Consider the following 25,233-nt stretch of genomic DNA (forward strand, 5'->3'; position numbering starts at 1 on the left):
GCGCGAACAGGGGATTCTCCCTGCGCACAGTAGGTTATTTCGTGGAATCTATGTCCCGAATCATAATATTAGAAAGGTTTTCATAGTCGAACTGGTTAACGCTCCATTCTATTGGATGGAAAAGCTTGTTCGAATCCTAATGGAGACAAAAACCATTAGAATATCAAGGTTCCCTGAGGAAGACGTATTGAAAGAAAAAGGAAATCTCAAAAAGAAAAAAAGCGCCTTGAAAGTAAAAGAAATCCTGAGAGAAAATGGGTTGAAAAGAAAAGCCTTGAAAGAAGAAAAAACGCCTTAATAGAAAAAGAACTCCTGAAGAAAAAAATATTTTAAGTTTTATGTAACACCGATACTTGTACCGTCGTTACGTAACATTCCACGTGGGCGCTGTCATTATATAGCGTCCCCCGTGTGTGCAGCCATTACCTAACACCCACATGTGCCCCCCGTCATTATGCAACACCCACATGTAAGATTGCGTCACAGTTTTAAGCAAACAGTTGCATACCGTGTAAGTAATATCTGGTAAACGATTTTCCCCTCTGGGTATCAATTAATGCAGCCATACCCGAAATAAGAAGAAAGAGCTCAACTAAAATCAGATCTAGTTTACGAAAAATTAAGCAAAAAAAGGAGTTTAATCCTAAAACCAAAAAAAAAGAAAATTCCGAATATTTTGGCCTCACATCTGGGAGCCTTTCTCAACAAAAAAAAAAGAACGAAAAAAAAGTTGTTTAAAAAAATAATACACACACAAAAACACACACTTGTCTAGAAATGGTTCCTTACAGGTCCATATATGTGATAAAAAATAATACACACAAAAAACGACAACTAAACACCCGAAAAGAAAAAAAAAATAAATGAGCACAACCCACATTATAAACAAACTTCCAGTACTAATGTTACAACATAAGAATGTTAAGAGGAGAGTGACCCATGGTTTCACTATAAACATTCGTTTTTGTTTTATTCTTAAGTTGTAACATCAGTGCTGGAAATTTTTTTGTAACGTGAGTTATTCTTATTATTTGTTTTCTTTTCGTGTGCTTAGTAGTCGTTTTGTGTGTGTGTTTTATTTTTTAAACACACCTTTTTTTCTTTTTTTCTTTCCGTTTTTTTTTTCGTTGAGAAACGCTCCCGGATGTGAGGCCGAAATATTCTTTTCTTTATTAAATTTTTGTTTTGTTTTCTTGTTTTGTTCACTGCTTTGTTTTGAGATTAAAACCCTTTTTTTTGCTTAATTTTTCGTTAGCTAGATCTGATTTTATTTGAGCTCTTTTTTTAAGGATATATCAAACTTTCTGTTTTGACCAAATACAAAGCCTTTGCCTTCAGCGTAGATCTCTTTGTGTAATACTCAGTCCCTGCATCATTTTCAAGCTTCCCCTTGTATCCTTTGATCCCGACCTTTGACTCCCTTGACAATAGAAGTGTTTTTTCCAGTCTTGGATACATTTGTCCTCTTAGCAGTTCCTTCGATACAGTGCTATCAAATAATACTAATAAAAATCGAATGAAAGTAAATAGCGACACAGAACCTTGATACGAATGGATTTTTTTTTATATATGAAGGGGACTGTCCCACTACCCTTAATCCCCCTCTTAACCCTAAGGTTTATATTGACTTTAATATTATTCTTGTTCCGAATCAACGATCCTTATATTTGAGCTGTCATTTTTAAATTATTAGCACAAAATGTCATACTTTTGCGTAAGAAGTACGCAAAAGAGTACAACAAAGAAGTACAACAAATATTTCTGTTCTTTCCCAGTTTTAATGTTACTAGGGTTCTAGGCTCTACTCCCTCGGAGAATTTCTCATCCCCACGGATTAATCCCCCACAGACAAATCCACGGCGGACAATCCCCCGCGGGAAAAACACCACCTGATAGTAACCGCTCTTCAATTTAACCTTTTATTTAACTCGACCCCCCTTGCGGTTCAACCCTGATTCAACTCGACCCCATTTAACTCAACCATAATTCAACACCTACAACAGGTTAGGTTGAAATGAGTGTGTGTGGGGGGGGTAAATTAGCAGTGGTTGACCGTATCTGGAGGAAATATTCTAATGAAATAAAAGCAGTGCCTTTAGTTGATTCCTTATTTTATGCTCTTTTCGATCCCCCCCCCACTGGAAAATCCCCCCCTAAGAGAACTCCGCTATTCTATTTAATCTTCTATTCAACTCGACTCTCTTGTGGTTCAACCCTGATTCAACTCGATCCCATTTAACTCAACCGCAATTCAACACCTGTAACAGGTTAGGTCGAAATGGGTGTGTGGGCGGGAGGGTAATATAGCAGTGGTTTACCGTACCTTGAGGAAATATGAAAGTAAAACAGTTCAAAATGGGATGAAACCTTTTAATTGACAGTGAACAGATATAAAATTATTTAACTGGATATTTCGAACACATATACAGTGTTCATCATCAGCAGTAAGTACTGCTGATGATGAACACAGTATATGTGTTCGAAATATCCAGTTAAATAATTTTATATCTGTTCACTGTCAATTAAAAGGTTTCATCCCTATTTTTAACTGTTTTACTTTCGTCATGGAAAGGCAGTGTGTTCTTCAAAGTTATCTACTTTGAGGAAATATACTAAGGAAATAAAGGTAGTGCCTTTAGTAGATTCCTTATTTTTATGCTCAATTCGATCCTCCCCCCCCCCCCCCACTGAGAAACCTTCTCACGAGAGAACTCAATCGCTATTCAGTTCAATCTTTTATTTGACTCGACCCCCTTGTGGTTCATCCCTGATCCAACTCGACCCCTTTAACTCAACCGCAATTCAACACCTGCAACAGGTTAGGTTGAAATGGGTGTGGGGGGAAGGGTAAATTAGCAATGATTGACTGTATATGGAGGAAATGTGCTAATTAAAATAAAGGCAGTGCCTTTAATAAATTCCTTATTTTATGCTCTTTTCGATCTCCCGACTGGAAAATCACCCCCCCCCCCCTCGAGTGAACTCAACCGCTATTCAATTCAACCTTTTATTCAACTCGACACCGTTGTGGTTCAACCCTGATTCAACTCGATCCCATTTAACTTAACCGCAATTCAACACCTGCAACAGGTTAAGTTGAAATCGGTGTGTCGGGGGAGGGGGGGTAAATTAGCAGTTGTTTACAGTACCTGGAGGACATATGCTAACGAAATAAAGGCAGTGCCTTTAGTAGATTCCTTATTTTATGCTCTTTTCGATCTCCCTACTGGAAAATCACCCCCCCCCAAGAGAACTGAACCGCTATTCCATTCAACCTTTTATTCAACTCGGCACCGTTGTGGTTTCACCCGGATTCAACTCTAACACATTTAACTTAGCCGCAATTCAACACCTGCAACAGGTTAGGTTGAAATGGGTGTGTCTGGGGGGGGGGGGGTAAATTAGCAGTGGTTTACCGTACCTGGAGGAAATCAACCGCTATCCTATTCAACCTTTTGTTCAACTTGACCCCCTTGTGGTTCAACCGTGACCCAACTTGACCCCATTTATCTTAACCGCAATTCCACACCTGAAAGAGGTTAGGTTAAAATGGATGTGGGGGGGGGAAGGGTAAATTAGCAGTGGTTGACCGTATCTAAAGTAAATATGCTATTGAAATAAAGGCAGTGTCTTTAATAGATTCCTTATTTTATGCTCATTTCGATCCCTCCAATGGAAAATCTTCCCCCGAGAGAACTCAACCGTTATTCAATTCAACCTTTTATTCAATTCGACCCCCTTGCGGTTCAACCCTGATTCAGTTCGCTCCATTTAACTAAACCGCATTTCAACACCTGCAACAGGTCAGGTTGAAATGGGTGTAGGGGGGAGAGTATATTAGCAGTGGTTGACCGTATCTGGGGGAAATATGGTAACGAACAGTTTAGATAAATACATCATGTCATTTAATTTCTTAAGGCGTTATAAATAATAAATACGTCTTTTCGAGTTACCAACCATAAATCACTGTTCAACATTTCGTTTACAACTCAATGTGATTCTCACTGTTGTTTTTTCCATGCCCTTTTCTTTAGCTGTTGCAATTCCACTTTCACTTGTCTTCGACCACATTCATCTGGACTTCATTTTTCATACCCTGTGCCCTCAGGGCAAGTGTTGTAAGTTATTTCCTGGGGGCATATAAGGTTTACATAGAAAGAGTGATCGTAAAAACTTCGGGAGGGGGCTCATTGGATTCGCAATCAGAAGTTCTAGTGTCCTTCTCAAGATTGAGTGATCGAAGGGTGGAGACCCCCCCCCCCAAACCTCGTCTTTTACCGAAATCCATCTGATAGAAATTTTGAGACGGCCATTTGTTTTCGTAGAAACTTCAATAAAGGCTGATTCGACTGGAAATTGATAGGGATAGTGCTCATTTTATTAGTCAAAAGTGATTGGAGGACAATAACCCCCTCCCCTATGCCCATCAATTCCAAGTCAAAATTTTTATGCAGCCATTTTTTCAGCGTAGTTATAAGGTCTGGAAATTATGTCTTTGACAGCCAACATACCTTCTCAAGACCAGAAAATAATTTCCACTTTATTGAAAAAAAAATTGTTGTGGATTGTCCATGAAAAAGATTATGTCCATAAAAAAACATAAAGAAATTAGTTTAATAAACTTTTTCCACAAAACAAAGTTTTCAAAGAAAAGTAAAGATTGTCCATTAAGCCAAGAATGAGCAAATATAAAGTGAAATAATATTCTAAGCGTACAACTACCACAACTCACCATCAATAAATAAATGATGCTCAAAACTAACAGAAATTACGATAAATGGCCGAGTCAACCTCAAAACGAGCAAAAATTAACATGAGTAGGGCTCATAACCCCTATGTCTTCTCAAGACCAGAACACAATTTGTACTTCCCTGAAAACAAATTACGTTTGAAATGTTTTCGCCTTTCTTACTTTCATAAATGAAAAATTATCAAAACCTTAACGAAGAAATGCCAATATATGTCAATTTAACTAAAGATCCACGGTCATTTGTTTGTTTGTTTTTGTTTTGTTTGTTTTTTCAGTAAAGCGCAAATTGTGTTCTGGTCTGGGAAGGTCGTCATCCTTAAAGAATTAATATATTGACCTTTCAATTAGGTTGCACAAAATAGCTATCTCAAAATTCTGATTGGAGGGGGTTGGGGAAGTGATGGGTGTGTGAGGGGGGTTTGTTGCACTCCAAACACTTTTGACTGTTAAAAAGGGCACTATACCTTTCAATTTCCAATCGAATGAGCTCTTTTCATATTTTTTACGACAACAAATAGCCATATCAGAATTTCTATCAGATGTACTTCTGGAAAGTACGACGTTTAGGGGGGGGTATCCACCCTCCGATGACTCTCAATCGTAAAAAGTCTACTAGAACTTGTGATCACCAATCCAATGAGCCCCCTTCGAATTTTACAGGATCACCCTTTCTAATATACCTTATAAGCCCTCGGGGTATAAGTTATAACCCTTACCCTGAGGGCTATATCAAAATTTGTATTGGATGTTTTCGGCAAATTGGTGAGTATGGGAGGAGGGTTAGTTGCCCTCCAATCACTTTCTACTATTGAGAAGGGCAATAACCCTTTCAATTTCCAACCGAAAGAGCTTTTTTCGAAGTTTTTACGACAACAAATAATCATTTCAAAATTTCTATGAGATGTGTGTCAGGAAATTACGAGGTGTCGGGGGAGGGGGGGTTATAGACCCTCTGACCACTTTGAATCTTAAAGAGGACACTATGTCTTCTGATTACCATTCCAATGAGCCCCCTTCGAAGTTTACGATCGCCCTTTCTATATATACCTTATATTGCCCCAGATCATAACTTGAAACCCTTGCCGTGAGGGCTCGGGGGGGGGGCTTCATACTTAAAGAAAAAATTTCCGGACCTTTCAAGTACGTTGAACTTAGCGGATATCTCAAAATTTTGATTGAATTTGTTTGGTGAAATGGTGGTTGTGGGAGGGGGGTTATTTGCCCTTCGATCATTTTTGACTATTGAGAAGGGCAATAACCCTTTCAATTTCCAACCGAAATAGCTTTTTTCGAAGTTTTTATGACAGCAAATAGCCATCTCAAAATTTCTATGAGATGTATTTTGGGGAAATATGAGGTGTGGGGGGGTATCCGCTCTTCCATCACTCTGAATCTCAAAATGCGCTATAAAAGTTCTGATTAGCAATCCAATGAGTCCATTCCAAAGTTTATATGATCAACATTTCTATATAAACCTTGTATACCCCCAGGGTATAACATACAACCCTTGCCCTGAGGTTTCAGGGAGGGGGGAAATATCACCCTAAAAGACATAATTTTAGGACCTTTCAACTACGTTGAACAAATTAACTGTCTCAAAATTTTGATTGGATGGGTTTAGTGAAATGTTGGGCTTAGAAGGGGTTTCAGTTACCCTCCAATCACTTTTGACTATTAAAAAGGGTACAAGCCCTTCGAATTTCCAACCAAATGAGCGCTTTTTGAAGTTTCTACGACAACTCCTTTGATACGAAGTGCCCTGGTCTAGAAGAAAAAAACCCTTCCCCCCCAAAAAAGATACATTGTGCTCACATCACTCTTTACTTAAGCAGCGCTATTGTGCTGCCTATGATTGAAGCCGCCGGGCCCTTGAACTCGGCACGCGGCAGACTTCTACATATCGATTGATTCTCATTGTAGCTTGTGTCCTAACCGCGGACAATTTGAGCCTTTTCTTGATGACATGACGTCACCAGAGGCTCGATACCATGTGAAAAATAGGAATTCTTATTTAAAGCCAAGACCTATTTAAATCGTTTTGATCGTCAATTATTTGGAAAAAGAATGGCTATTTCAAAATTTTGATCACATATCTTTGGAGGCATGGCAGTTAAAAACGGAACGGGAGGGGGATTGGTTGCCCTCTGACCTCTTTTTAACTTCATTCTTAACATTCTATGAAAGTTTATATTTAATACCCTCAGCCGTTCTTGAGATATTTCAAATATGATAAATTTTTGATAATCTAGATATACATAACATTGTTTTAGTTTGACATACCCTCAACATTCCCCAAAGTTTCAGCTTAATAATCTCAGCCTTTTCATATACACCTAAATTAGAACATTCACACTTTTCCTAATGATAAATCCTGCTTATAAAAAGGGCAAATTACATAATTTACAACCCTTCCCCAGTGGGCTGTGGCGGGCATTGTATTCAGGGAGGCATAGGTACTAGACCTTTTTAATGTTTTGAACAAAACCGCTGTTTCAAAATGTTCGTCAGTGATGAGGGGAGAGACCATCTAAAAAGGGCAAGGAGAGGTGGTTGCCCCACAATAGCTCTTCAACGTCTTCTGAAATTGACAAGTTAATACCCTCAGCCGTTCTTAAAATATTACAGATCCTCTTTTTTGATTAACTGGAAGCAAGTGGTGTCTTTTGATTTAGTATAACGTAACCCGCAACATTCTCCTCAGTTTCACGTTAATGCCCTTACCTTTTTTGGATGTACCGAAAATCAAATATTTTCTCTTCTTCTAATAATAATTTATGTGCCTAAGCAATGGTAAATCGTGAATTTTACAATTCTTGTTCCGGGGCTATGGGGGGCATGGTGTCCCTTAAGTATAGTTGTTAGACTTTTTGACTAGTTTAAACATAATAATAATTTCAAAATTTCGATAAGTATTCAGCAGAGGCAGTACCTATAAAGGACAGAGGGGAGGGGGGCTGGTTGTCTTTTCAACATCTCTTCAACATACCTTCAAAGTTCCAACTTAATACCCTCAGTCGTCCCTTAGATATTGCTAATGTTCTCTTTTCATAAACAGCAAGCACACTGTGTTTCTTGACTGTGTTCGCCATCCCTCTAAATATCTTCTTAAAGTTTCATTTGATACCTTAAATCTGTTTGGAGATCCAGGATCAAACATGCCCTCATTTCTAATAATAATTCTTGTATGTTATCAATGGGCAACTTGCATAACCTATAGCATTTGTCCCGGAGGCTGGGGGTGTCAACGCGAGAGGCATAGACCCCTTTGACTTTTGGACTATTTGCAACAAAATGGATATCTCAGAGTTTTGATCTGATGTATTTAAAGAAACAGGGCGTGGTAGGGGGAGGCTAGTTGGCCTTCAATTACTTCTGACTCTTAAAAAAGGTGCTAGAATTTCTAATTCACAATCGAATGAACCTCTTCGGAAATTTATACGACCACCCCTTCCATATTCAGTGCTTATAAGAAAAAAACTAAATAATAATACAGTGAAGCCCCATGTCTGTTTAATATAGGCGATACTAGAAAATTGCCATTGACCACACAGGCCGTTAATCTTATCAGTTTCTACCAATTAAATCTGAAACATTTCGGCAAATTTCCTGTCCATGTAATGTTAGGTTTTATTTTCAAATGAAGGCCTTGATGAATATCAGTAAAAACTAAGCACTCGAGAGACAACTTAACTTCTGATTTAAGATCCTTATCCTCTTCCTCACCTGCTTGGATCCTCTCATATTTAAAAACATATAAAATGTAAATAAGTTTATATTTTTTCGAATTCGACTCTAGTAGACTAGTTCGAAATTTTTAGAATTTCTTATCTTGCTTTTTTGTAAAACCTAAATCTACAACACGCTGTATCAAACTAACTGAGCGCCTAATAAAACGAATTAAGCTTGTCAATTAGTACAAAACGTTTATTCTCTCTATTATATTTTTTTCTCACGAATATTTATTAGTTGATTTTTATAAAACGAATTTATATTATAATAATGAAACGAATTAAACTTGTCAATTAGTACAAAACGTTTATTCTCTCTTTTATTTTGTTGTCACGATATTTATTAGCTGTTTTTTTCGGTCAAAATGTGCTAAATCCTCTTATTCCACTCAGAAAAATTCAGAAACTGTGTTTTTAGGAATCAACATTGTTTTGCTTTATCTTTCACGGATAAAGTTTTCCCGCTCTGTACACAACTGGTTCTTAAACACAGATACTTTTTCATTAGATACATTTTTTTTTCAAATAGATACCAGATACTTGTAATTTCAAACAAATATAAATTGAATGATCAAATTCTAACTGATTCGTTCCGGGAATCTCAGCTGGATTTAAAGAAGGAAATATTAAAGATTGTTTATTGAACAATGATGGTGGAATATTTAAAATATATTGCAATCGTTTGTCCTGGTTATTTTAGCGTTCCTACGGTGGGGTAGCCTCCCACGCCCCTCTTGCCCAGCATTTCCTTATTTCTTGTTTTTATGCTTTTTTTCTTTTTTTTTACCCATTTTTTTTATTAATATGGTTATGAAGAGATGTATTTCTCTTGTCCAGCATTTCTTTATTTTTTATTCATTTTTATGTATTATTTTTTTGTTCATTAAGTCATTTCATTTTTTATGATTAAATAAAATAAACAAGTTTTTTTTAACTGAAAGTAAGGAGCGACATTAAAACACAAAACGAATAGAAAGTACTCCTTATAGGAAAGGGATTTTCCTTCTCAATTCCCCGGTCTTTACGCTAAAGTTTGACTCCTTCTCTTAACTCTACTTTTTAAAACAGTAAAAAACTTTGTAAAAAGATTGTATGACTTTTAGGGAGTGTTTCCCCCTATTTTCTAAAGTAAGGCAAATTTTCTCAGGCTCGTAACTTTTGATGGGTAAGACTAAACATTATGAAACCTATATATTTAAAACTAGCATTAAAATGCAATTATTTTGATGTAATTATTGGTATCAAAATTACATTTTTTTTTAGTTTCGGTTACTATTAAGCCGGGTCGCTCCTTACTACAGTTCGTTACCACCAACTGTTTGATTATGACAAGATGTATTGGTTGGCCTATATGTTTTGCTACTTATATACCCAACATTTTTTTTATCTTTACTCTCGGTTGGAGATTAATGTTTTCTGTATTTAAGTGAATTAGATAAAACAGTTGAAACAGTTCCATCTCCTGTAAAATTATAATTTTGTAACGTAGCGCGTCTTGAGTTACTAGATTCGAACTAACTTATGATCACTCATATCTTTTTGTGGGGGGAAGTGGAGGGGCAATACACTAAAAACACTCTTTTTTCACATATGAAAAATTCAAGAATTGCAGTCAAAAATAACATTAACTATTAACTTAAAATCAAATAATAAGTTTAAATAACGTGAAGAAAATCAACATTAGAACAGCTCAAAATAAAATAACTTTTGAATGAAATTGAAGTTGAATAAATAAATTTAAGTAACGTTTAAATAAACTATTTTAACATTTAAGACAACTTATTTCTCTAAAAGAAAAGCATTTGTCTTAGACGTGCGTTGCTTCAATTATTTCATGCATCACTTCATTCCATTGCACTTATTCAAATTCCCCCTCCTCCTCTTGGACTTGACTTGGACTGGACCAATGTTGCAAACACAAGGGGAATACAATTGTTTTCGCTGTCGAGGAAGAATTTCTTCTCGAAGTAGTTCCTTCCGTATGGTTTTATTTCTTCACAAACAACACTTATCAATAGATTTACTTCGGAAGAGTTCTATTGATTGAGGATCAATTTTCATATCAGATAATGCTGATAACATAACACATAAGTGAGGGCTAATGGTTTTCTTGTGTTTTATTACTATATTTTTTTTAAACTCTGTTTGTTTCTTAACTTGTGTTTGTTCTGACTTTTCTTTTATTTTATACAGAAAAAGAGCGGAATGTCAAATTAAACCACAATCTGGCACCAAACTGAAATTAAAACTTCACTATAATCAGTCATTTAAACTTAAATTTGTTTGCTTAAAACAAGCAAGAATTATGATGAATATTTGTATGATGATATATATATATATATATATATATATATATATATATATATATATATATATATATATATATATATATATATATATATATATATATATATATATATATATATATATATATATATATATGACTCTTTCTCTTAACTCTACTTTTTAAAATAGTAAAAAACTTTAGCGTAAAGAGCGGGTCGTTGATGAGGAAGCAGCCCCTTTCATATACGAAGTAATTTCTGTTCGTTTTAATTTTTAATGTCGCTCCTTACATTCAGTTAAAAAAACTTTTTTTTATTTAATATCTGAACGTTTTTGAATCAATGCATGTTTTGATTTTGGCTCTCCGCAGAGGAATAATTAAAACGAAATTTGCATATTTGTTTTTTTGGCTAAATATTGTTTTTGCATATTTGTTTGGCTTTCTCATAGTTTTGATCGAAAGATTTTGAGAAAAAAGGAGCGGAGGAGGAAGCCTAGCTGCCTCCCGGTTTTTGGTTACTTGAAAAGGCAACTAGAACTTTTAATTTTTTACGAATGTGTTTTATTAGTAGAAGATATACGTAACTTAAAAATTAGCTTACATAACGAGCTTTTGTATTCTCATGTTTTTATTACATATACGAGGGGGTTCTCCCCTTCGTCAGTACCTCGCTCTTTTCACTAAAGCTTAAATTTTGTCCCAATTCGTTAAGAATGATCCTTGAATCACAAAAGCCGCAGAATAAATTGTTGAAATTACTAAAAATACTTTAGCATAAAGAACGAGGTATTAGGAGGAGGTGAGCCCCTCATATGCGTAATAATTTCTGTTCGTTTTAAGTTTTAATGCTGCTCCTTACTTCCAGTTGGAAAAACTTTTTCATGTTTATTTTTTTATTGTTTTTTTTAAATAATGCTAGAAAATTCTGTGCTCCCTTCATGGAGAATTTCTTCCCCTATGACAAATTCCTCGATGTAAAGCTCCCCCAACGTATCCCCCTCTTTTCAACCCCTCCTCCAACCAAAAAGTCCCCCTGAAAACGTATGTACACTTTCCAATAACAATTACTATATGTAAGCATTGGCCAAAGTTTGTAACTTGTAGCCCCTCCCACGGGGACTGTGTGGGAGTAAGTCGTCCCCAAAGACATAGTTATAAGGTTTTTCAACTACGCTGAATAAAATGGCTATCTCAGAATTTTGATCCGTTGACTTTGGGAAAATAATTAGCGTGGGAGGGGGCCTAGGTGCCCTCCAATTTTTTGGGTCACTTAAAAAGGGCACTAGAACTTTTCCTTTCCGTTAGAATGATCTCTCTCGCAACATTCTAGGACCACTGGGTCGATACGATCATCCCTGAAAAAAAAAAAACAAACAAACAAACACGCATCCGTGATCTGCCTTATGGCAAAAATGCAAAATTCCACATTTTTGTAGATAGGAGCTTGAAACTTCTACAATAGAGTTTTCTGATGCGCTGAATCTGATGGTGTGCTTTTCGTTAAGATTCTATGACTTTTAGGGGGTTCTTCCCCCTATTTTCTAAAATAAGGCAAATTTTCTCAGGCTTGTAACTTTTGATGGGTAAGACTAAACTTGATGAAACTTATAAATTTAAAATCAGCATTAAAATGTGGTTCTTTTGTTGTAGCTATTGGTATCAAAATTTAATTTTTTTAGAGTTTTGTTACTATTGAGCCGGGTCGCTCCTTACTACAGTTCGCTACCACGAACTGTTTGATATAGTTTCTATTTTTGGTTTTGTTTGGTTTATGCGAACAAATTGGGCTATATATTTGCACATTAGGGGGTGGGTGGAGGTAAAGCATAGCATATATTAAATGCAGTGATGGTTAGTTTACGCATTTAATATATGTTATGCTTTACCCCCACCCCTAATGTGCAAATATATAGCCCAAATTTGTTTCTAAACTAGTATATATTCACCATTATTTGTTTCATTTCATTAGACTTAATCGCACTTCACTTCCCGAGTGTGTTCTTAATAATACACAAGCACCGAGAAAAAAAAAGAAGACTCACATACACTACAAAAGTAATTTACAAACTTTGGTTCTCCACTGTCTATCTAACGAAAAGGCAAGCCGAAGATAAATGCCATGCGGAATAAATAAAACAAAAACACAAAAACCTCAAGGAGGCAATAAAAAAAGGCAAAATTCGGAAATCAAAAATGGTTTTACAATCTCCATGAAGGCACCAAACGACTGAAGCTTTTAGACGAATGGGAGAGAGAGTATTCTAGGTAGTATGTGAAGCAGTAGAGGCAGGGGCGGGTCCAGGACTTTTAGCGGGGGGTGCAAAATATTTTACTCTGATAATCTTGCGAACAAAGAAATACCAGCAATTTAAAGGGAGCCTCAACGATTATACGCTGTAGGTAGGTTGTGAAAATGGTCGTAAATTTAATCTAAAATCTGCTGAGGGTTAAAGTTCTAATAAATCTGTTGAAATTAAAATGATGTAACAATATTGATACAAAAAACAGCTAGTTATTGAAACCACCCTGCCATGAAAAAAGGAAAAAGCTGTTCACCCTTTACGAAAAATATTATATTGAATATGGCAACATGATATTATCCCCAAATCCACCAATACGTTATGGGAGGCGCACCCCCCCACCTGGATCCACCACTGAATAGAGGGGTGGGGGGTTTTAAGTTTGATCTGACTGACGAACTGAGTGCAATTCGAACGCTGTCATAATTACGAAAACTAACAAAGTAAAATGAAATTTCAAATTATCCGTAAGTAGAGTTGAGTAAAATTGTAAAAGTAAAATTGAGTATTGAATAGATGGCGCTTAAATAATTCAGAACTAACCGCTTCAACAACCAAAGGCTATGTGAACTTAGTTCTAAATGTGGCCGTTAGATGACAGATAATGCTTTCCAGAATTAATACTTTGGCACGTAATCTTGGCGCCGATCTATCGAATCTATGGAAAACTTAATCAAACATGCATTTCTTCGTTTTGGTTTCCAGTTTTGGATTTATCACTCTTTTGTCTTTACACCTGTTTAGCATTCTGTTAGGAAATAATTTCCGCCTTGAATTTGTTTATCTTTTAGTTTTACCTTGTCTTAAAATGCTGGTTCAAGGCATCCGGAAAAAAAAAATCTAGAAAGAATTATCCTTTATTCTCTTCGATTTGCATCTTCTAACGTGGGGAATCTAGCATAAATCAAGTGGATTGGAAAGACGAATTGATTTGTAGATTCACATATTTTTTAAATAGTTTGCAGACTCTAGATTATAAAGAATCTTGTTTGATTTTGCTATGTCAATTTAAATTTTTCTCTTCCATTTTTTTTCACGTTAAGTCATTAGATGATTTCATTGAAGCTAATAGCTTTGCAACAATTTTTTTTAGAATGAAGGTATTTAGTGTATTTTTTTTCTCATTGTAAATTAGTCAGTCCCAAAAAACGCTAGTTGAATTTTAACGTGAAGGGCGTTTTTTGTTACGATTTTCAATGAGGAAAATTCTATAGTTTTTGTTATTAATCCATTTATCCCAAGCTTGGCCTAAATTGTCTCTGTATTGCAGAAAATAGCAGTTTATAGAGCTGTGGTACCAGATATAAAAAAATATGAGCGAACCTACACTTTTTCTAACTCCACAATTTTAGTCCCATGCAGCTCTGGTGCAATAAGTCGAAATCATCACTGTATAAAATAGCAGTAGTGAAAAGTAGTGAAATAATCAGCGAAATTTTTATATAGCTCTTACTGCGGTGGTTTTAGTATTCCTCGTGTTAAATCGTTTCGTTGGCTTGGTATAACAGTTTGCGATTCTATGAATGCTCTCCGGTCTCTTGCTGTCAAAGATATTAGTGATGAGCTGAGGCTCGGTTACTCTAAGATTGTAGCAAATCGTGGACACTATAGGAGAAGAGCGCTAACTCGGCTTTACTCAAATTTTTGTGATCATTCTGTGCTCTTCTGTTCTGGTATTAGGCCACTTCTGTTGACTGGTGATCTAAAACGTATTCGCATAAATTATTACCGGTACTGCAAATTTCTTTTATATCTACCTCGTTCTTACCGGAATAAAAAACTGGTTAAAAAGTATCGTGCGACAGATATTACTGGTCCTTTCGAAAAACTATCTGCGAAGCTAGCTATTGAAGCGCTTTATAGGCTAGGATGTTTTCATCGCCTTATCCGTCTTTTTTCTGTATGTGATTAAATTTGTTTCTTTTGTATTACTTTTGCTGTTTTTCTTTTGTATTTTACTCCACTTAACCTCTGTTTTGTGAAGTGGGTGATAAATAAATAATAATAATTATTATTATTATAGCATTGGAGGATGGGAGTGGAGGCTTGGATGTAATTCGGACGGTTTCGATCAATAAGTTTTAAAAGAACTTTTAATGATGAACGTAATGTATAATGTTTATCTCATAGCTGTATAATTTTCAAAATCAAGCCGCCAATTCAAAAGATTCTAAATGAAATGCATTTGGTTATACAGACAACTGACACTCAGTATCCCCGTTCATAACGGATGAAAATTTTCCGTGAATACAAAAAAAAACTTAGAATAGCGCGATTTGTTGATTTTTCGGTAGATCTGACTTGATCTAAGTGCGGATTATGGAAAATATTTCATAAATTACTTTGCTGGATTTAGTTTGCAAACAATTCTTTCCGCTTTCAATTACGTATTGTTTATGGCAACTTTAACTGCGGTTTCCTGTAAAAATTTCACTGCAGTTACTTCTATTATTCACATTTCCTATGTTTTTCATCTTTATTTCACAGTTTCTTAATATATATATATATATATATATATATTGAGTTTTCTAGAAAACTTGTTCATGTCAGGAATTACAATATTTTTATTGGAAATTCTGTAGAGAGATGCATTCTTCTTGTTTCTTTGACTTCAGAATATCCAACCCATTAAGTTTGGGTTCTCCCAGGGAAAGGAGGCGGATATGGACATTTTTTGTGAGATCTTGACATGTAAAAAGTCATTTTAGGTCTTAAAAATCTTAATAACCGTTAAGTAACCGAAATATTGGGGATTCTATTAAAAATCATGAAATTTGGAGGTGGTGTTAAATCTGTGTCACCCCCTCTTGAATTACTGCCAGATATTGAGAATATATACTGTAGACATTTTCGTGTATTGGTATTTAGTTCGTGTATTGGTCCTCCAGTCTTTTTCCTTGAATTTTCAACAATGATTTTGTTTTTGTTTAAGAATGACAAATTTTCACCTTAGATTCCCCATTTTATCAGAATGTTTTTATCATTCAATGTCAAGTTACGCCCTTTGTGTGTCACCTGTCAATTTCTGTACGTGCTCACCATTAAGTGAAAGCGCTATAACAACATCTGGGCTTTTGATTTGGTCAAACTTTGTTTTTAAATTAAAGCTTCGAAATTCGTGAAGACTAAAAAAAAAAAAAAAAACTCAATTTGAAAAATTTTTAAGGCTCAAATCCCCCCCCCCCCTTTTTAAGATTTCCTCACATCATGTGTTGTCAGGTGGTCATTTCTGTCGCATTTCACATCTAAGATTTCTATTTGATGTTGGAAAAGAAAACAAGTCACTTCTTTAAAATTAACCCCAACATAAATTCTGCTGCAGTGATATGATAAAATGATTGATTTGGAATTTGATCATATCAATGATTCTATGATATCGCTCCGAAACATATAAAGCTGGAACTCGATAATTCAGGGGAAGTATATAAGGGCTTTGAGTCAGATGATTTGAGATAGTGAGGTTACCATGAAAACGACACTATCTTTCTACCGCAAATAAACAATATAAGATTGGGGAGAAATAAGCGATTTATTAACTAGCATTTTGTTAGAATCAGAGGTGACCTCACTAGTAATCCCTGCATAAGTAAAGAGCGATATCGGTACAATGTTTTTTTTTTAAACTTTTTTTTAACGAATTTTTTAACTAATGCACTTTGTATAGAAGGAGTCGTCGGAGAAACTTTGAAAGGGGCTCATTCGATTGGAGATTGAAAGTTCTAGTGTTCTTTTTAAGATTCAAAAGTGATTAAAGAGCAATCAGCCCCCCCCCACGCCAATCATTACCTGAAACACATCTATTCAAAATCTTGAGATAGCCAGCGTATTTGAAAGATCCAGTAATCATGTGTTTGGGGATGATAAGCCCCTCTCCCACCATAGCCATCAGGGCAAGGGCTATATGTTACACTAGGTGCCCATTATTAATATGTGGGTGTTTTTATGGAAGGGTGGATCGTATTTTGCCAGTAAAAGTTATTAGCCAGTGAGAATTTCTGCATGTTTACGAAAAGGATTCAAACTCTCCCAAAAAGGGCTTGTCCTTGATAAATACTATGCACTTATATTCATATATGAAAACCCTAATACCACTATCGACAAGATTTAAACACTCTTACTTTTCCAGGGAAGGATAGTCACGCAAGTGTTCATTCGTAGTCCGCAGTGCTAGATTGTTAAGAAATGGTTCATTCGAATGAGTAAGATGTAGTGTCCTTTGAATAAACTATGAAATTTAAGTCGATCTTTTTCTAAGTGTTTTAGACTGTATCGTAATTTTTTTTTTCTACAGGCTCATAGTGAACCTGTTTCACCGCAGCGACCTCCTTCTACCTTTCGTCAATGTAATTTGTGTGGTGAAGCATGTCAAAGTTTAGACGCACTTCTGCAACATGCTAATTTGGTTCATGGACTTGGTGGTGGAGATGTGCAATCTGAAACTATGGAAGACAGGTACTTTTTTTTCAACTTGACAACTTCTTGTAGAAATTTGAATAAATAAATTTGGATGTCCTAAATAAACGACATTAAAAATTGGAATCGAATCTTATGTAAACATTATTAGGTTTACAAATTCATAGATTTTTGCGGGGGGAGGAAGCATTTTTCAATTTTTTAAATGAAGATACGAAAATGGGGTTTTTCAAGGTCAGGGAAGGGGATTTCTTCCTAATGGAAACCAAGAAAATGTTTTCTCCAAGTCCAAGCGGAGAAAGCCCATATTTCAATTGGCACTCCACATAATTCCCATGTAACGTCTGAAAGGAAAACAGCGTTTTATACTAGGCTGTTTTTTTTTTTGTTTTTTTTTTTGCGCCGACAGTTCGTTCGAACTGTAATTAGAATATGAGGCCATTATAAAAAAATAAAGATAAATAATGAAAAAATCTTAAGGATGAAGCAAAATCATGTCTTGTATATATTCAGATTACGTATGTGAATTTTCAGCTTTTCAAAACGTGCTCAATGTAAATTCTGACTTTTTGATTTTTGGAGTGTTTCAGTTTCATTTTAGCGGGTCCTGAAACGAAAAGGCTTAAGTCAAAACAATTTTTGTTTTCGTGGCAGTGCATTTGATATTTTTTATACATATTAAAAACTTAAAATGGTAATTATGTGCTCTAATTTGTTTCTAGTCTCTAAACTGAATCACTTTAGTGGCTATAAAAATAATTATGATTTTCTTCAAGTCCCAAAATTAGACTTCGCCAAAAAATTGTGTTGTTATTATTCATCACATATAAATACATTTTATTCTAAAAAAAAGCACTTTCGTGACCACTTCCAAATCGCAGTTTGCTTCATAAATTAAAAACTCTAATTTTTTAGGCGCTTGGCAGTTGATGTCTAGTGTTGGATTAAAAGAAAAACTCAAATTATAACTAGACTTCAGAATTCTTATGGTTGCCATTGGATTGCAGGAGGTGGTTAGGGAGGTACTGAGGCTCTTCATTTGCTATACAAGGTAGAAAACCTTTACGTAGTTTGCGGTAATGTCCCTATAGTCGATAAAATCGTCTCTATTTTCACGCCACGACATTTCCCCTACGCTCAGGGCTGGAACGAGGGAGAAAACCTCTGTCATCACCGAACGGTATTCTTATTTTCAATCAGGTCTTCGAACCGAATTCTCCAAAATATGTCTTCCCTCATAGCAGGTCCTTCGTAGATGATTTTTAAATGCGTTTTCTAATGTGTTTTTAATGTTTAATGTGTTTTCAATGTGTTTCCTCGTGGATTATTTTAATGCCTAATCTTGGCAAACGGCATCATAGATTTTGCTGTAAATAAATCAATATATTCATTACATTTATAATCTAATTAATTAATATATTAATAATTAATAATTAAAACCAATGAATTCTGATTATCTTGAGAATTTTGCAGCTCGCATAGTTTACTGAAAAGCGACTGTGTAATGAAGTCGTTCCCTCTTTATTTTTTACTATTTTTCAAATAAGTATTTCAAGATCATTTTGACCCTCCATTTCAGTGATGTAATAATTTCAAGTATTTATTTATTTTTTACACAGAATTAGAAACCTCTTATATGTTAAAGGGCTTTTAAAAAAAAAATGGAAGGAGTTCCCGTATATGGCTTATGATCGTCACTGGGAACCTGAAACAGTTTCATTAACTATTGTTGCCCGTCATATCAATACTTAAGCTGCTTTTAATGGTCCTAGAGTCTATCTTTATTTTCACAAGGGAACGCCTATACTGTAATCAATTATTTTTTGAAATAATTGCGGTTTTGTTTTAAATTGTCATTAATTTGTTGCTGCCCTAGAAGTTTACTTCGATGTTCCTTTTCTTTTATATTTAGGTTGTCGTTCTATTCAGTTATTTACATATTTTTGATGGATTTACGCATCACAAAGGTCTACTGAACAAAACCAAAAAACGAGAAATTGCAAATAAGGGTGTCAAAACTCGATATTTTGATCTACCTGGTATTTTATTAACTCGATATTGTGATTAGTTGTTGACATATTTTTGACTGCTTTACACGTCAGAAAGGAGGTCCGTCTGCTGAACAAGACCAAGAAATGAGAAATTACAAATAAGGGTGTTAAAACTTGATATTTTGATTAACCCGTCTTTCGTATCCCTTTAAAATTTGTTGATATTACTAATTTTAAATTATTTCTTAGTAAAGTTCGGCGCTCCCATTAAAAGAAAAGGTTTGTCGACTCTTCATTTTTGACTCAACAAGTTTATACAAGTAAACTGTTGATTTGTAGTTTATTTCGTAGTAAGTATTTTAAAGAAGACATCAGCTATTTATCAACAAGTGAAATGACATCTTTCTTATACAATTCTAAAAAGAGGTCATGCCTGCTTTGCCTCTCACTTAGACTATGTATCTTGACTTTACTCCAATTAGCCATGGCTCTCAAGTTTTCCATCCCTTCCACCAAACTCGTTTTAACTCAAAATCAAAATTCACGTACTTGTTTATGATTTTTGGATTGTTTCTAAATCAAGTGTCACTCCTATCTCAATGGACACGCGACATTCGTTTGAAATAAAAGAAAAAGCAACAGAAAGTGACAAGAAACAAACCGAAGCCACTCATTTGCTAACATAATTTTTATTTTGGTACTCCTGTACAATCCAGAACACACTCCAAAAGTTAGCTGAATGTGACATCGAAGAAAACCGGTTTCATAACTACAAAGATAAATGACACGTCACAGAATGCATTGGACTTGTATAATGTGGTCTCATGGGTGCCCATAAGGAGGGTAGCGGTTTCCAACCCCCTCCCTGGCTAAATGACGCCGCCTAATATTTTTTATGTTATTTTTGAGATTTTTATTATACAGCATTGGAAGTGCCGATTGGAAGAGATAAGCCCTCCCCCTCTAATATTCAGCTAATACCAGCCCATTTTTGTACTATGTATTTGCACCTTAGGGGGTAAGGTTACTTTACCCTCACCCCCACCCCTTAATGTGGAAATATATGGCCCAAATATAGTATTGTATGAACTAAGTATTGTATAAACTATAGTATTTCTTTATCATTTAACTAACTTCACTTCTCAAGTGTGTTCTGGATTGCACGAGAGTACCTATATTTTTTCAATCTGAAAAATATTTTTTAGAGCCCTTCAGCAAAACACCTGACTTGAATATGTTAAAAATAAACTTGTAAGTTGAGTTCAATACCAAATGCTCCGTTTAAGTCTCATAGGACGCTCTACTTTCTTTTCTAAAAAATAGCCCGAGACATGAAGGGGGGATATACCGGAATTATGTTATGAAGAAATTTTGCCTTATATCCCCTCTCCCTGTATCTGGAGAGGCGTCATTGCAAAGTCTCGTTGTCTTAGTTATTATATTAAATAAAAAACACAATTTTTTTAATTGAAAGTAAGGAGCGACATTAAAACATAAAACGAAAAGAAATTACCCCGTATATGAAAGGGGCTGTACCCTCTTCAACGCCCTCGCTCTTTGCGCTAAAGTTTGACCCATTCTCTCAACTCTACTTTCTAAAACAGTAAAAACTTAAAACGAACAGAAATTACCCCGTATATGAAAGGGGCTGTACCCTCTTCAACGCCCTGCTCTTTACGCTAAAGTTTTTACTGTTTTAAAAAGTTTACGAACGTTTTCATTAGTAAAAGATATACGTAACTTACAAATTAGCTTACGTAACAAACTTCTATATTCGTGTGTTTTTATTACGTATATGAGAGGGTTCGCCCAATCGTCAATACCTCGCTCTTTGCACTAAAGCTTAAATTTTGTCCCCTGAATTACGAAGGCCGTAGAATAAATAGTTGAAATTATTAAAAATACTTTAGCGTAAAGAGTGAGGTATTAGGAGGAGGTGAACCCCTTATACGCGTAATGTTTTATGTTCGTTTTAAGTTTTAATGCTACTCCGTACTTTCAGTCGAAATTTTTTTTTTCATATTTATTTTTTCATTGTTTTTTTTAATAATGCTAGAAAATGCTGCGCTCCCTTTATGGAAATCTTCTTCCCCCATGACAAATTCCTCCATGGAAATTTTCCCCCGCCTAACCCCCTCTTCTCAACCCCCACCCCCCCCCCCTCCGAACCAAAAAATCCCCCTGGAAACGTCTGTACAGTTCCCAATAACCATTACTATATGCAAACACTGGTAAAAATTTGTAACTTGCAGCCCCTCCCACGGGATTGTGGGGGAATAAGTCGTCCACAAAGACACAGTTATAAGGTTTTTCAACTATGTTGAATAAAATGGCTTTCTCAGAATTTTGATCCGACGACTTGGGGAAAAATGAGCGTGGGAGGGGTCCTAGGTGCCCTCCAATTCTTTTGGTGACTTAAAAAGGGGACTAGAACTTTTCATTTCCGTTCGAATGAGCCCTCTCGCAAAATTGTAGGACCAATGGGTCGATACTATCACCCTGGGTAAAAGAAAAAAAAAACAAATGAACACGCATCCGTGATTTGTCTTAAGGAAAAAAAATACAAAATTCTACATTTTTGTAGATAGGAGCTTGGAACTTGTACAATAGGGTTCTCTGATACGCTGAATCTGATGGTGTGATTTTTGTTATGATTCTAAGACTTTTTTTCTAAAAAAAAGTATTTTCTAAAATAGGGCAAATTTTCTAAGGCTCGTAACTTTTGATGGGTAAGACTAAAGATGAAACTTATATATTTAAAATCAGCATTAAAATGCGATTCTTTTGATGTAACTACTTGTATCAAAATTCCGTTTTTAATAGTTTTGTTACTATTGAGCCGGGTCGCTCCTTACTACAGTTCGTTACCACGAAGTGTTTGATTGTGTATCAAGTTTTTCTCTATTTTTTATGGACTGGATCTTTTTTCACTGCTTATGAGAGCTCTGGAGATTTTCCTTTATAATAATTGAAGAGGTTTCTCTACAAAAGTGTATTAGTTTCTTGTAAACAATATGATTTCGTTTTCGGAAAAAAAAATCCTTTGGAGTTCATGGATGGTTGATATTTTCCAGAATTGAAGTCAGTTCTTTTTGTCTTGTGTACCTTTAGTAGAGATATAGATGAGAATACATTAATAGATTCAGTTTTGTCAATTTTTTAATAGTAAAAACTTCGTCAAAGTATACAACAGAAGACATTTTTACAGAAAGCCTGGCTTTTGAGGGGGCTCTCTTGAAAATCTTGGACAAAAATTAATCAGGGACGTAAAAACACTCGGGCACAAAAATCTGGAACATTAATTCAAAATGAATTTCAATGTAGAATGTTGTTGTTTCTTATATGAAAATAATTCTGAAAAAATGTTTGCTGTTACTTGTTAATTAAACAAAACACACTCAAGAATTACGCTTAGGTTAGATCTCAGAAGCCCGGTTCTGTAGCAACAATGACAAGTGAAGGGTGATATGATGCATTAGACTTCTATAATTTGGGCTATATGTTTGAACTTGGGGGGGGGGGGATAGGTTAAGTTAAGGGTGCTGTCCAAATACCCCCACCCACCTTAATGTGCAAATATATGGTCCGAATTATATTATTATATAAAATAAAGTTTATTAACCTAAACTAAAGCTTATTAACCATTAAGGTTACCATTAAGGTACCATTAACCATAATCTAAAGTTTATTAACCATTAAGATTTACCTAACTTCATTTCTTCGGTGTGTTTCGTTTAATTAACAAGCACCTTTTTGCTAAAGTATTATCTGAAATAATGTAATGCTCCAGCCAGGGCATAAAACGAAGGGTGTTAATGGATGATTTTTTATAAATGAGGGTCACTTTGCACCCAATAAAGAACATAGTCCACTAGTCTTATTTGCGTAACACACAAGTATCACCATTTTGTACCACTATGCTTACGCTCCGTCAATGCGCACGATGGGTATTAGAAACTTTACCCGAAGTGTCAATTTCAAACCAGAAAGATTGTAATAGCCTTATTTTTGCTTTCTTAGGTATATTTCCTTACGTAGGTCCTCTCTTTGAATAGCTTTCGTTTCTTACATAGTTTTTTTTTTACTTTTTTCTTCGAGTCCTTTATAATTTTCGAAGCTGGTCGGGTTTCAGATTCAAAGGATGCGTGGCTTTTTATAGATATGCTAATTTTTACTTCAGATCTAGCCACTTGTATATTATTAAGCTTTTGATAAGTAGCCTTATGCAAGAAAAGTAAACATAGTATTTCTTTCCTTTCTCTTCCAGTTATTTACAATGGCAACGATCTATGCAATTTAGGGGGAGGGGCAAAAACCTAATATTTTAAATTTAGATAGAGCAATTTTGTTGATTTTTCAATGGTCCCAATGAAAATACCAAAAAAAAAGATAGTTGTAAAAATCGTGGGGAGGATTCAGAGGATCCCAGGGAGGATCCCCAAAAAAGTTGATGTTACTGGTTCTTTATGTTTTTCCAAGCTGCACAGATTTCTGACAAAATGACAGCCTGGATTTCAAAAGATAAACTAAATTTGACCTAAATTTGAACTAAATTTGATAAACTAAAGCTTGAAGCATTTCTGTCTTGTTAAACTCTAAACAAGTAAGCGAATTTCTAATCAGGGGCGTAACTCCAGTATTTTATTGGGGGCAAGAGGGGTCTAAATCCAGAGAATCAAGGGACATTGGCTATATAATAATTTTTTCTTCAAATTATTAGAGGGGGCAAGAAGAGTCTACATCCAGATAATCAAGGGGCACGGGCTATATAATAATTTTTTCTCCAAATTAATGGGGGGACAAGAAGGGTCTACATCCAGAGAATCAAGGGGTATGGGCTATATAATAATTTTTTTGGGGTGGGAGAGAGAAGGAATTACTTTATTGAACAGGCTGAACTACTCCAAGGGGTAGGCTAATTCTTACTTCTGTAAAGGTAAGTTGATTCAAAAGATTTTCAAGTAATTATACAGGAATATATGGTAAAGTAGACACTCCCTGCTTAATTTCCTTATGTGATAGAAATTGAATGGAAAAGAAAATATATTTCCCTTGTTTTGTTCATTTTAGGTTCTTCTCAGCTACAACAGCCAAAGCCAGTCTAATTGAGCATTGTTCTGCTTCCCTGTTATGGCCATACGTAGCCTTAGGGTGTATACTAAATAATAAAAAAAAAGGTTTTTTTTTTATCTGCAAGTATGGAGCGACATTAAAACTTAAAACGAACAGACATTATTCCGTATATGAAAAGGGTTGTCCCTTCCTCAAAGCTCCGCTCTATACACTAAGGTTTTTTACTGTTTTAAAAAATAGAGTTGAGAGAAAGAGTAAAAATTTAGCGTCAAGAGCGGGATGTTGAGGAGAGTCCCCTTTCATATACGCCCCTTTCATATACGGGATAATTTTTGTTCGTTTTAAGTTTTAATGTCGCTCCTTAGGCTACTTGGAGTTAAAAAAATTGTTTGTTTTATTTAATTTCTGAGCGTTTTTGAACTAATGCAGGTTTCAATTTTTGCTCATCATACATGAAGAATTAAAACGGAATTTGCATATCAATTTTACTTTCTTTTTAACTGATAATGACCTTGATCAATCCTAAAATCCTAAATAATCAATCCTAAGATTGATTTTTATTTAAGCTATTTAAAAAGGACTTCTGAATCACAAAGGCTGTTTAATGAATAATAAACTATTTTAAAAGTAAAAAAAAAACTTTAGTGTAAGAGCGAGCTATTAAGGAAGAGCAACCCCCTCTTAAATACGT

The 25,233-nt window shown here is 35.2% G+C and overlaps 1 protein-coding gene across 3 annotated transcripts in view; it reads left to right on the plus strand.

The window, feature by feature from the left end:
* LOC136038217 (uncharacterized) overlaps positions 1 to 25,233 on the plus strand; it is a gene marked incomplete in the record, with an annotated part of 124,171 nt that overhangs the window by 90,845 nt on the left and 8,093 nt on the right. For all 3 annotated transcript variants that reach the window (XM_065721304.1, XM_065721305.1, XM_065721308.1), the window contains 1 exon segment: positions 17,357 to 17,517. In XM_065721304.1, the coding sequence (XP_065577376.1) occupies positions 17,357 to 17,517 (161 nt within the window).

This window comes from Artemia franciscana, chromosome 17, assembly GCF_032884065.1.
Source record: "Artemia franciscana chromosome 17, ASM3288406v1, whole genome shotgun sequence".
Classification (NCBI taxonomy): domain Eukaryota; kingdom Metazoa; phylum Arthropoda; class Branchiopoda; order Anostraca; family Artemiidae; genus Artemia; species Artemia franciscana.